This window comes from Lynx rufus, unplaced genomic scaffold (assembly GCF_022079265.1).
Source record: "Lynx rufus isolate CCGP_SWC_20201006 ecotype Redwood Valley unplaced genomic scaffold, mLynRuf1.p SCAF_2, whole genome shotgun sequence".
NCBI lineage: Eukaryota > Metazoa > Chordata > Mammalia > Carnivora > Felidae > Lynx > Lynx rufus.
The window spans coordinates 45825611-45839584 of NW_025814834.1; the positions used below are offsets into that span (position 1 = coordinate 45825611).

Below are 13974 nucleotides of genomic sequence, written 5' to 3' on the forward strand. Positions count from 1 at the left end.
GAACAAAGATATAGCTCTCAAGGGAAAGTACTGAATTGTCTGGTTAAAGCAGGAGCCAAGTGATATTTAAATAACAAGTTCTTACTTGTAATCCTTGTGGACCAGGGGGTCCTACATCTCCTTTGTCACCAGCTGGCCCCTAATGTAGAAAGATATAATGAGAAGTTCTATTACAAAATACCCTTTTATATTTAGCGGACACAGTTTTCCTTTCAACAGGCTCGTTACTTAATTTAAAACTTAATGGAGGGAAGCAGGCCAGAGTCTGCTCTGCGGAACTGATGCAAAGGAGACATGTAATCTAATCTTTACTTCTAGTCCCTCAGCATTCAGCTAGCTAAGTAACCAAACTTCATAACTGCTCTGGTGAACTAGAGTGATGTAGTTAGTGTCAAAGATTATACAATTCCCGCGGTCTTTTTCCCGCCCCACTCCCACGCACTTCCTTCACCTTCTGCGAGTGAACTTACGGTAGGTCCTGGGGGGCCCTGAGGTCCAGTTTCACCATTTTTCCCAGCAGGACCCTAAAAAATCAAGCAGTTAGGGAAGAGGTCACAGAGATAATAGAACTCATAGGTTGGAGATGAATGCATCGATAGAAAGTTGGAAAGAAGTTAATGAAAGCTACATACCTGAGGGCCAGGACCTCCAGGACCACCTCGTTCTCCATTCTTGCCTGGTGCACCCTAAAGAAGTGGCCAGGTGTTAATAATTCTCAAAAAGAAATCATTCATTGTCTTGTTCCCTTTTATTTTTGATCTGCCTCTTCCACACACACATACACACATCCATAACCAAAAACAACTTTCCAGAACTTGATTTCCATAAATTTGCCACTCTTCCCCCAGAACCCCCTCCCCCCCAAAAGAAAGAAAGAAAGATGAAAGAAAGAAAGAAAGAAAGAAAGAAAGAAAACCCCACAAAGCTCCCTGTCTCACATGGTATTTTGATTTTCATATATTCTTCTGTGCTTTGAAGTGAAGATCACATTTTGGCCATCTCCACACTCCCATATGGAAAGTAAAAGCCTTCTGTCAAATATTTATTGAAGAAATAAAGGAAGGAACTCACATCATTTCCTTTAGGACCAGGGAAACCCATGACGCCAGGCTGACCTCGGGGACCAGATGGGCCTGGAGGACCTGGTCGGCCACTTTCTCCTTGACTTCCCTAATGAGAAAAAAATTACATTAATAGAGGTTTGATAAAGATCTCATCAAAATATACAATATACATATAAAGGCTATACAGTATACATCAAGGCTAGGCCAAACTGTGCATTCCATTATTCACTGGGCTTATAAAACGAGATGTCAAAATGTACATACGGGAGGTCCTGGTTTCCCATCACTGCCTGGTCCTCCTGGGCTTCCAGGCATGCCCTAAATTGAAGAAGTCAGTCAGTCAGGTGATTTAAAAAGGATAATTAAAAAATATATATAACCATCTGTAAAATTCTGAGATTTCATGTGCAGCCTTTTATTCGCACACATTTTTCTGCCTATAAAGTGTCTCAGTCAAGTGTTCTATTTTCCGTTTTTCTTCCATCAATTCTAACCTTAAGTTATCTTAAGAGTATTTTGCTTTGTTTTGAGGCTATAAAAGTACAGTTTGCTTTGATTTGCCTTTAATCCTTTCTTTGCCTTTCTTCTTACTAAATGGCTGTGTCAATCAAATGAGTGTTTCTCTGTACCCTTATTCCTGGACCTCCAGGGACACCATCTCGGCCAGGTTCTCCAGGAGCTCCTCTGGGCCCTGCAGGGCCTGGACCACCACGCTCCCCAGCGGGGCCCTAAGAGATGAGATAAATCAGCAAATATGTAAAAGAACTTTTATTGACCTGGACATTGACCATATTTAGGTGTTATAACTAGAACACTTCCTTTTGTCTCTTAAAGAGAGTTGGTATGCTGCTTACATGCCCTGTATAAAATCACTGTTATCTATTAGCTTGGATGATCATAGTGGGAATATTTGGAGGCAACTTTGATGCACATCACATGCCAGCAATATTCAGTGGGCATAGAGACATATTTCTGTGCATATAAAGTCAAATATCTTTGATGTTGTAAAGTCATATTTGTATAGCACTTTAGGGTTTTCAAAGAACTTTCAGGCATTTTAATTTCTCTTATTCTTGCAATCATACTGAAATAAATGATTCTCAGATAACCTCAAGAATTCTCATAGAAGTTAAGTGATTTGCTTTAGTTACAGAGCTAGGAGAACGGCTGAGCCGGGCTGCAATCATTGTTTTATATTGGGAATTTTTATTATTTTTAAACTCTAATATATTTCTTTCAGATATTTAGGTTTCAGTTAATGGGGAACTGTACGGAAGAATATAACTATTTGTAGTAGCAGCACTTACAAAATAGAAAATAAATTATCTACCTTTTCTCCTGGAAGGCCGTTCGCTCCAGCAGGTCCTCGGAACCCAGGAGCACCCTGGAAATAGTGACAGGCAAATGTTTCAGCCCAAAGCATTAAAAATTTTTCACAGTTTTTGAGTAGCAATATCTTCCCATATTACACAATGTTTCAAAACCAGTATTTGAGATAGAGTACTCGAGAAAAATCACGGTTGTCTCACCATGAAGGTGAAATTCTATGTGGATGATAGTGATGTTGTTCTCCTTTTAGATGTTCCTGGGAAACATACCCTTTCTCCTGCAGCTCCCGGAAGTCCATTTGCACCAGGTTCTCCAGGCGAACCATCTTTGCCGTCTTCACCTTTAGGCCCTGGGATACCTGGAGAACCAGCTTCACCCTATGAGGGGATATCACCAAAGGGATAATTTGGTTACTCAATTTTCATCCGAAGAAATAACTAGTTCTGTTGGGGAAATACTTACACGTTCACCACGTGGCCCTGGCTCTCCTTTGGCACCGTTTTTACCAGGTTCACCCTAGTGAAACAAAATCTTGGTGTAAAAACAGGGAGAGTAGACTACAAAGTCAGCAGCAGCAATGGCTGATCCAATTATAAAACCGGGGTGAAACCAACATAAATTCAGCTGAACAAGTACAAAAAGTCTGCTGTTTGTATTTTTGTTGGGGGAGTTAAACCACACCTGTCAGGCAATGAAGGAAAAATAGGCAACTTACTGCAGCACCTCGCTGTCCAGGAGCACCATTGGTTCCAGATGGTCCAGGAGGACCCCGGGCTCCTATCAGTCCAGGAGCTCCAGGGATGCCAGCAGGACCCTAAAAATAGCCGAGGGACACTAATATTAGTCAAACTTGAACTTTCTTTTCTGAATAGCTAACTTAAACATCGCAAATGTCTTCTCATGCAAAATGCAAGGGAGGCCAATAATGTGTGTGGATGCAATGAGAGTGAGGGGTGAGGGCACCTTACCATTTCGCCTTTACCACCAGGACTACCATTGGTCCCAGGAGGGCCCTAGAGGGGAAAAATAGCATATTAAAAATAATGCAAATAGTGAATATACATTTGTAAAGTAAATATATTGGTGGGTGTTGTGCTTTATAGAGACTCGGTGATTCCTCGTGATTCCTCCAACTACAGCACAACACATAAAATGTAGGCAAAAGAATTATCATAATCTGAATAAATTAAAGATCATATGTATATGGTCTAAATTATTAAATAATATATAGAAGCAGTTTTTAATGCTGTTTCTTCTCTGAAGTTCTGTAATTGGTGATTAGTTGGGGCACATTCTTTGAAGTATCTGATAACTCGACATCCTCAACTTCACTTAGTCGTATAAACAGATAATTCATAAATTCTAGAAGAGCTTAAACCTCAAAAGACATGATTTTTTAGCACTAATCCAATCAGTATTTATCACAGTAAAGTCATTTCAGAGGACCAAGCAACATTTTTTTCTCAAAAAATATTTTAATTGATAGCAACATTAAAACATATGGTTCCATGAAATGAGTGTAGCAACTCTTCACAATGGCTGTATTTGTTACTTACAGGAGGACCTGGAGCACCAGCGTGTCCCTGAGGTCCTGGTTCTCCTCTTTGTCCAGGGGAGCCACTTGAACCAGGAGATCCTGCAGGTCCAACTTCACCCTAGGGGATAAACCCCGAGAAGTCATTTTCTCTTGCCATTTCTAATCACTAAGCTAGTTCAAACCCATCTCCCAAAGGCTGGGGTAGCAGGACAATACACTTTATCACAAGCAAAGAATCCTGAATCACAAAGGCGGAGAAAAATGGTAACTATGTGTGTGACTATGTTATCTGCTTTCTAGAAAGAGGCTGGGGAAAGAGAAAAGAAATATCAGAATAGTTGAATGCCAGGGATAACCCTTTTTGGAATAAAAACATAAGGCTTTAAAAAACTGAATCGGTAAAAATATATCTACTTGATGGGTAACAAAGAAAATATTACTTTCAAGAAGCAATCCAATGATTTTCTGTTGTCCTCTCCAAGATCTATTTTATATTCTATTATAGAAATACATGTTTACCTTAGCACCAGGGGAACCAGGGAATCCTGCAGTTCCAGGGGGACCAGGGGGACCCTGAAAAAAATTAAATACAATTTCAAGAGCTCTTGAGTAAACAAAATCTAACACTATACCAACTAGTAAGTAATAAGTTAGCACATACACAGCACTGAAGACAATTATGCAGACAAAATAGTATTTGTCACTCTTGGATGAATATGATGTGGAGAAACAATGTGGTAAACTAGAGAGTAAAATCTTTCTGCCACAAATTCTGTGACTTTGTGCAATTTTCTTAGCCCTCGGCTCTCGTCCTCTTGTTTATAAAATCGAGTTAACACTATTATCTGTTTCGCAGGGCCCGTTTAATTGTCATGTCCAGTACTGGCTATTAACTGACTGTGTATGCACTATACAGATGTTAGTAATTGGCCAAGTATAATAGAAAGTATCAGAATTCTATTTTTGGGTTCAGTCTCTTTACATTGTGTCTAGATTTTGTTTATGGACTTAGTGTCAGTTTGAGTGAAATGTTTATAAACAGCGTTGAGCTTTGAGTCTACAGTTCATATTATTCCAACATTCCATACCATGTAATCTGTCATTACCCTGAGGCAACTCAGGGTTAGATCAAAAGTTACTTACTGGTTGTCCATCACTTCCGCGAGCACCATCATTACCTCGAGCCCCCTAAAAAGAGAAGTTTGTCTCAAATATCTTCTTAATTCTGAAAAGCTAGTCACAGATAATGTTCTGACTAAAATGCTGACTCCAGTGTGTTGACTTTTCCTCCAGTGTATTCAAATCTGCTTACCAATTATATATGTTTAGAGTCAAATTTTTAAAATTCTGATGCATACAGAGATGATCTGATGTGGAAGAACTGGATTCTGCATTTAACAGAACTGAATGTGAATTAATGGTTCTAACAACATATGCAAAGATAACCCTTAAATTTTTTTTTCAAAAGAGAGAATAACTATAAAACCCTTGTTTGTTTTCCTACCATTAAGACTAAAATTTTACGGAGGCGTCTTTAAGTGCTATTTTATAGAAAAGATTTTCCTGAAGATTGTCACAGCCTGAAAACTTGGCTGAGACCCTTATCTGGGACTCTGGGCTGGAACTGTGCAATGTGGGTGGCTATACTCACTGCGGCTCCGGGAAGTCCTGGCCGTCCTCTTTCACCAGGAGCTCCTCTTGGACCCTATAGAATAAGACGGAAACAATGGTCGTACTTTAAACCGACCTGTGTAAGAACAGCTGGGGAAGAAGTAAGGCGAGTTTAATTTTAGATGGAGGTTAAGAAAATAAAACTGAAAATTACATGAGAAATACAATTACCATGGGTCCAGGAGCTCCGTTTTCACCAGGCAGGCCATTTTCCCCCTAGAAATATGTAAAAATATGTTACCATTTTGTAGAACAGGGAGAGCAATTTATAGTTTTATGAAGTATTATGAAGAATATTACAGAACCTAAGAAAAAGATGTATGTTTTAGCAGTATCAAACTTTTGTTAGCATTTTATTTATCATAAATCCCAGTCAGCATTTTGAAAACTTGAGGATGAAACAGAAGTAATCAATGAGTTACTCAGAGATGCACAATCATTTCTAATCTAGACAGTTCAGGTTATCTGCTTTAATGGAAGCTTGAACAGACCATCTGAACTAGTCACTGTTATTCAGCTCCTAAAATACAAAATTCAGGTAAATTTCAGAAAAAGTTTACCCCAAAATCTAAATCTTAATTATAGCTATAACATTTAAATGAATTTGCTTATGAAAATGTGATTTTGTTTTGATTTACCTTTAATCCAGGAGCACCTGTTTCACCCTTTTCTCCATTTCGTCCATCAAAGCCCTAGGAAATGTATAAAAGTAGTAAAAATATTAAGATCTGTTAACTATCCAGAATGGTTGAAAACCATTGAATTTTTCATAACTAGTTTTTACCACTCAGCACTATTTTCAACACTGACATAAATAATTTAAAGCTCTTTTAAATTGATTGAAGACATTTGACATTGATTTTATAGTAAAAAATCTGAACTAATTAGCAAGTACAATTTAGTTCAATTAGGAAGTTGCCTTAACTATAGCAAATATCAGCTTCATAGATTTAATTCTATTAAGTTGTTAGATTTGGGAGTCGGTTGGTTGAATGTACCTAATGCTTGCATAGAATAAAGTTGCTTCATTCAAGTGTAAATTACATTTACCAAGTCCATGAATAACATATAGTTCTCAATAATATATTTTCATTTTTTTCTGACAGTGATGATAAGAAAATTAAATATTTTTTTCCCAAGCCTTTTCACACATTTAAAAACAGTCCCATTACTATCTGTAAAATAATTAGTTGGTTTGGTCAACAAAGTTGATGGACTTACAAAATCTAATCAACTGGCTGTCAAACATATATATATATATATACACATATATATATATGACACATACTCAATTGCCCAATAAAATTGGTTAAGCAAGTAAACACAGAGAAATGAAACAGTTTATAGTCAATTTAGAAACTCTACTTACTCTATGTCCTTTCATACCAGGGAATCCAGGCATGCCAGCTGGACCCTTCATACCCTAAAAATAAGGAATAGAAAAGTTATTAAGGAATTTTCAAATAGAATCACAATGAAGTAGTAAGATGTCTTCTATTTTTAAGTTTAATGCCATTTAATTATATCATAATTTTCAAGCTAAGATCACTGTGATTACTCCAACTATTTCTTTAGATGCTGAAGACTTACTGGAGGTCCGGGCAACCCTCGCTCTCCAGGTCGCCCAGGTCTTCCTGATTCCCCCTAGGTGGAGAAATAAAAAATACATAGGTGCTTGTGTAAGAGTAAACACATTGTAGCCAAGTAGCAAACCAATTACTTAGCTTTTTTCTCCCCAAAGACTCATGAAAATGAAGCTAAGCATATGTTGTTAGGACAGCTTTCCTGGTAGAAGGAACGGGGAGGGCTTCTCCCGTCTCCATATGAACTTGTGAGTAATGCAGGCATTACTCTTCGTTGAAACATTATGACTCTCTCTCAATCCACTGAGAAAAATTTGCCATTGGAAATTAAATGGGAAAGGAAGAATGGCACAATATTGAAGGTGCTTTTAAGTGTCCAAGATCATAAAGTATTGATATCAGTTTCTCCATTACAAGAGGCAGAGAGAAGATACTTGTTTCTCCTCCAGTTGAGTGATATATTCACTGGATGGGCCCTCTTGACAGTGAAGAAGCACATGTAGGGGTTCTGTTAGTTTGGAATTCAAAATATGATGTATCTATAGCTATACAAATACTATACGTTCAAAGATTAATATGAGCTAAAATGTCACTAGGATAGCAATGATTCTTTGAGTGAGGTTCTTCTGAGCCTAGTACACACCATATGCCACTTACGATATGCCAACTTGAATTTTGCCATATCCCCATTCAATCTTTAAAAACTTACATCTTTTCCAGCAGGACCAGATGGGCCTATAGCACCAGGGGGTCCTGGGGGGCCCTGAAAATAAGGAAATAAAATACAAATATATCTGTAGGTTGTTCTGTTACAATTTATGATTATATATTATGCGTTTTCCTCAAAGGAACCTCCTTTTAGGAAATTCTCTCAACAGTTTTCATTATGATAATGACACATTGAGTTAATATTACACCTATATTATATCAAGTTTTTACTCTCTAATGAACTTATTTTTAATAGGAATTAAAAATATCGCATACCTGTATTTTACATCACATGTAAGTATTTATACACCAATGTGCACTTTTACATTTTGTAAGAGATTGAATTTTTGATATCTAGGTATTTCCAAATATTTTGAAATATTAAACTAACTTCACCTCACTTGCTTATTTACACAGCATGTTTTTTCACAGGGCTCTATTAGATTGTGCTTATTTCTTTTAAAAATTTCTTTTAAAAATTATACGTCTTCTGACATATCTGAGTAGATATTAAGGTGAACTGAGTGGCTACAGAAAAATTAAATCTATATTTAAGAGATAGAGGATTTGCATCCACACTAGGAGGGGAACTACTGTGGTGGCTAATTAGCCAGGGAATTCTTAGATAAATAGCAAGTATCCTTAAGAAATCTAAGCCATTAAATGAGTCCAAAAGATCTTTGAAACCAGTTCAACTCTCATAAGAAAATATCAGTTATTATTTTAAAATTTGAGCTTAAATTCAATCTATACATTATAGGACATTATAGTGATTATGTTTCAGAAAATGAAGCTGATTTCTATGTAGAATTGTCAATTTCTTAAATGTAGATATAATTGTTACTTACTGCAGGACCAGCTTGCCCAGGTTCACCAGGGGGACCTTGGTATCCTGGAGAACCCTAATGAGTAGAATAATGTGTAAATATTTTAAAAGTAATGTAATATTCATACCAGACATTTATATCTTGAAGACAGTGTGAAATCAGGATTCGTGTAGGCAGTCAGTGAATTTTATTCCATTTTATAAATACTGAAACCAAAATTTTTCAGATTAGAATAAAGCATATTTATTCCATTCTATCCACTCCATTCCATTGAAATTGAATTGTTTTGAACTTGGAGCCATAACACATGCACATTAAGCCCAAGACTTTGGATTCTGTGTTTCCCTCTCTCTCTCTCTGTCCCTTTCCCACTTGTGCGCTTTCTCTCTCTCTCAATCTCTCTCTCTCTCTCTCTCTCTCAAAAATAAATAAACAAACAAACAAACAAACAAACTTAAGAAAAACATATAATTCTCCTTCTGGCTTTGAAAAGCCTATGGCTTAATTTTACAAAGGTTTTAATTGCTCGTAGTTATTGGTAGAACGGAATTACATATGAAATTCCAACATCTTTGAAGAAATGATAGTCTTTTGGATGTGATATCTGTACTTAATTGTGACTATGCATGCTGGAATGGTGAAATTACAGCAAGATCCGTGTTACCTTGATTTATATAATATGCATGAAAATAGAAAGCACCACTAATGGCTATACTTACTGGAGACCCAGGATGACCAGATGTCCCAGGGGGACCAGGAGGGCCAGGGGGACCCTGGAATGTAAATTTGAGGGATAAATATAAAATAAATGCATCTGAAATACACTTTATTCAGGCATCAAAGAGATGCCTCTGTTTAGAAATGATACATTTAAAACAATGAGAATAGCATACCTTGTTATATGGTAACTATTCAAGGATATGATTAATTTTATTAGGTTTACAGTAAAGATATCACTAAAAACATCACTCTAAATGGAATTTCCACAGAATCAACAAAAATCATTGCTAAAATTATTGCTAATCCCTCCAAAAGGGGATTCAAAATCTGGAAAAATCCATGCAAAATGCTAAGAGAGTCCCTGCAATATTAAGATTAAACTGGTACTGGTGAAAGAAGTATTTTTTTTGCCTGCCAGCCCAACTCCCTGTGGAAAAATATTTATCTGCATACTGTAAATCCAAGTTTCTAAAACTAATGATGTAAATCAACCCAGAAGTTCTTAACTACGTCACTGAATTATGTTGATATGAAGGTCTAGATGTGTATTTGAGAATCATCATACATGGGACAATGATACATTACAATTATAACCAATCGATGTATCATTTCTCAGAAATACAGCTTACACTAGAAAACCTTCAGTTTTGTAGCATGCTGTATCTAAATACTGACACTAAAGATATAAAACTACAGGATATAATTAAACTTTCTCTTGTAACCGCTTTTCTGGAATGTTAATAAGTAGTGTTTTCTTTTTAGTTTTTGTTTTTTAGTAAAAACTGTATATAGGATTGGAAAATGAATTCGTAATTTCAATGTAGCTGAGTAAGACCAGGTATTTATATTGTTAATATAGTTCTCCATCTTGGGGCATCTGGGCGGCTCAGTTGGTTAAGAATCCAACTTCAGCTCAGGTCATGATCTCAAGATTTGTGAGTTCAAACCCTGCATTGCGCTCTCTGCTGTCAGCTCAGAGCCTGGAGCCTACTTCAGATTCTGTGTCTCCCCCTTTCTCTTTCTGCCCCTCTCCCACTTGTGTTCTCTCTCTCTCTCTCTCCCTCTCTCAATAATAAATAAGTAAATAAACTTAAAAAAAAAATAGGTCTCCTTCTGGCTTTGAAAACCAAAAACAAAATTCACATTCCTCAAAACTTCAGAGATTTGTAAAATTCTCTTTTTATAACTTATATCAAATTTAAGGGTCTTTCCAAACTGGTCATTTGGATCTATTAGTTAAAATTTTGTCTTCTGTAGTTTTGGAAGTCACAAACGTGGTGTCTAATGATCCGGGGGGCAATCTTCCGTAATCCCTGAAAATCCAGTGTCCTGTTTCATTTACACTTACATACCTGTTACTGGCAGTAAAACCATAATCTTCCCCACGTTGCTTTTCCTGACAGCCTGTTCTATGATAAGGGTCATTTACCCGGGACACTATGCATCATGTCAAGGTGCCCAGGTTTCAGTGATTTTTTTCTATTTTCTTCTGTTAAAACTCTAGGTCATTTACATTCAGGGAAACCATTTGGGTTCAATGTGAATAGCTACCATTTGTAATAGAAGAACTTAAAGGCTCAATACATTCTGGAAATATTTGTATTAGATTTTAGGGTTTGAGGTAAGGCAGATTGTAATCTTGGACAATTCATCACTCGGATTGTCATCTAGAAGGGAGCATTTAACTGATGAAAGCTCATGAAAAGAAGATTCTGAACAATTTAGGGAGCAAAAGGGAAAATGAAAGGGAAAAATAACAAAACTGGGTTAAAATGAGGAAATACATGAGTCTGAGACCTAATCATGAAGGCAGGTGGGCCCCTGGTAGGAGTGCTTGTGTAAAGAAGGAAGGGGTGGCAAAACAGGCATGGGATGAAAGGGAGTGAGGAAAAAATGAGCGAGGATGGAAGGATTGTTATAATCCTACCATGTGCATTCCCAGCCTTAATGGAAAATGAGCTATTTTGTACAAGTATGCAATAATAATGTATTACTAGAAAAACAACCATTCAAGAATTAACAAACTGGAAGCAAAATAATGCTCTAAAATGCTGAGAAACATTTGTACATACAGCTGGCCCGGGGTAGCCTGCAAGTCCTGCTCCTACTACTCCAGACTTGACATCGTATGATTCAAACTGGGGAGAATAGTTCTGCAGCAAAGAGAACAGATATGATCATTTTGACATATAGATTATAGTTGTTTCCAAAAGCATTTAGAAGAGGTGCATGTAACATCTATTATTCACTGATAAAAAGTTTCTGCATGCCAGAGGATGTGGTATGCATTATTTAATTATCTTGCTTATCCTGTCTGTAGCTTCAGATAGTAGATACCCTACAGAAATACTTGCTTATGTAATGCACCAATCTTTCAACTAACTCTATGCAATGTTAATTCCAAATAACTTGTTTCTATATGGTCTTACTCAAATTATTATTTCTAAGTGATATCTGCAGCATTAGAAACACAGGATCACAGACTATTTGAAAGCTGAAAGAGTCTTGAGATCATATAGTCTGATCTTCTCATTTTGAGCAGAAAAAATGGAGAAGTCAAATTACTTTACCAACATTTAATGATGCAAGTAAAATTTGCGTTGCCTGGCTTCTGGTTAGTATGCCTAACAAATTTACCCCCCAAGTAAACATCCCCACAGAAAATAGGCACAAGAATAATAGAAAAGCTCATGTGCTTATTGGATTTCTTTGCAGATTATTTTGTTTTGAATCCCAGGCCTACAAATGGGTTATGTTTGGTACCAGGATAAGAATAAATATGCCTAACAAATTTACCCCCCAAGTAAACATCCCCACAGAAAATAGGCACAAGAATAATAGAAAAGCTCATGTGCTTATTGGATTTCTTTGCAGATTATTTTGTTTTGAATCCCAGGCCTACAAATGGGTTATATTTGGTACCAGGATAAGAATAAGTTAGATGGTATGCTTTGCTTTCTGTTGAATTGACTTTTGTACAGCATTTTTTTTTTTTGCACTCAGAGTGATTTGTGCATATGTGGTTTCTTATTTCTCCTAACACCATGTAGCAGAAATCTTGTCTTATTTATTTGTTTTGGTTAGATGCTTTAAATGCAGAGGTAGTTGGTTGCCATGTTTTTCAGGAGGAGCAGGATGTGCTCTGAAGGCTTGGCAAGAGTAGCTGCATAAGCTTGAATAATCCTGTTGAAGTCAACAAGGAGTGTTTGCAGCTCTTCAACTGCTTTTTGTCCAAACTTTCAGAGGCTTCACCATTGAGGTTATGAATAGAATAAGGCACAGTTGCAGCAATTCCTAAATACTCTAGGTTAATTATTTTGGGAGTTAATGGCTCATTTCACAACCATAGTGATATATGCCTGCTGAGAAGTTGGGAAATTTTGCAAAGATAATAGCAGCAGCATTGACATTATGAGGAAAAGTAAAATCTATGAAGCACTTAAAATACTGCTCCTCACTCATAAACACTAAATAAGGATTTGTTAAATACATAAAGTCAGAGAATAGATATAAGGAATCCACAAAAGTGAGATGTAACATAGGCTAAAGAAAAGAAAATGAAGTAGGTAGTTTTAAAGGGGGAAAGAGGGGAGGATCTTTTTGTCCTGGAATTTATTACCTGAGGACCAGTAGGGCATGATTCACAGATTCCAGGGGGGCCAGGAGAACCAGGGGAACCTGGCTGTCCTGGAATACCAGGATCACCATTTCTCCCAGGAATACCAGGAGGGCCCTAAAAGAATCAGAGACAAAAACTCATAAAACAGTGCAAAATTCTAGTGATTCAGAATCATTATCGAATTGTAGCCTCTCTACTTTATAAGATGAGGAGTCAATATACGTGATACATATTTTCTTGCGAATTCATACACTTTTATCTAAATCATGTGAATAATTTCAGTATGATTTATTTCTTTGTATATTGACGTATATTTTATTTTTCAAACTGATATTGGGGATGAAGACATTATTAAAGTTTGGGAAACTTAAATATTCACATGTACAATTATGGATTCTCTGTTTGCCTTCTTTTGTGTCATTTAAATATATGGTAGTAAAAGAAATATCTGAATGATGAAAGCTCAAATATGAAAAGGCTGTTAGAAGAAGAAGAAGAAAAAAAGCAAACTACTTAAGGAACTCATTTCAATCCCCTGAAGAATGTTTACTTACTGGATCTCCCTTAGGGCCTTGAGGTCCATGACCATTAGGAGGGCGAGGAGGCTAATAAATGGAAAAGATACATATTAAATAAGACATAAGAACATCTTTCCCATGAAGTGTGCCCCAATTTGCATATTTATTTCTTATCCCAATCACATCCAATCCCTAGTTTTAAGCCAGAATGTTCACCTTTTACTTGTAATACCAACATGATTGTTTGGCAGACATTACTTTCTTTTCCTTTCAGGCTCCTATGACATAGGAACTGTTCATGTATTAAAACACAAATCTTGGGGCGCCTGGGTGGCGCAGTCGGTTGAGCGTCCGACTTCAGCCAGGTCACGATCTCGCGGTCCAGGAGTTCGAGCCCC

General features: G+C 36.9%; 1 protein-coding gene across 1 annotated transcript in view; it reads right to left on the bottom strand.

Moving 5' to 3' along the window:
* COL3A1 (collagen type III alpha 1 chain) overlaps positions 1–13974 on the bottom strand; it is a 40077-nt gene that overhangs the window by 15301 nt on the left and 10802 nt on the right. The window contains exons 3-27 of the mRNA XM_047084046.1: positions 13613–13663; positions 13059–13172; positions 11512–11592; positions 9439–9492; positions 8741–8794; positions 7894–7947; positions 7192–7245; positions 6971–7024; positions 6240–6293; positions 5773–5817; positions 5582–5635; positions 5074–5118; positions 4450–4503; positions 3950–4048; positions 3362–3406; positions 3109–3207; positions 2856–2909; positions 2663–2770; positions 2395–2448; positions 1694–1792; positions 1329–1382; positions 1072–1170; positions 633–686; positions 471–524; positions 86–139 (exon numbers count right to left, since the gene is read on the bottom strand). Of these exons, the coding sequence (XP_046940002.1) occupies positions 86–139; positions 471–524; positions 633–686; positions 1072–1170; positions 1329–1382; positions 1694–1792; positions 2395–2448; positions 2663–2770; positions 2856–2909; positions 3109–3207; positions 3362–3406; positions 3950–4048; positions 4450–4503; positions 5074–5118; positions 5582–5635; positions 5773–5817; positions 6240–6293; positions 6971–7024; positions 7192–7245; positions 7894–7947; positions 8741–8794; positions 9439–9492; positions 11512–11592; positions 13059–13172; positions 13613–13663 (1641 nt within the window). The remainder of the gene's footprint in view (positions 1–85; positions 140–470; positions 525–632; positions 687–1071; positions 1171–1328; positions 1383–1693; positions 1793–2394; positions 2449–2662; positions 2771–2855; positions 2910–3108; positions 3208–3361; positions 3407–3949; positions 4049–4449; positions 4504–5073; positions 5119–5581; positions 5636–5772; positions 5818–6239; positions 6294–6970; positions 7025–7191; positions 7246–7893; positions 7948–8740; positions 8795–9438; positions 9493–11511; positions 11593–13058; positions 13173–13612; positions 13664–13974) is intronic.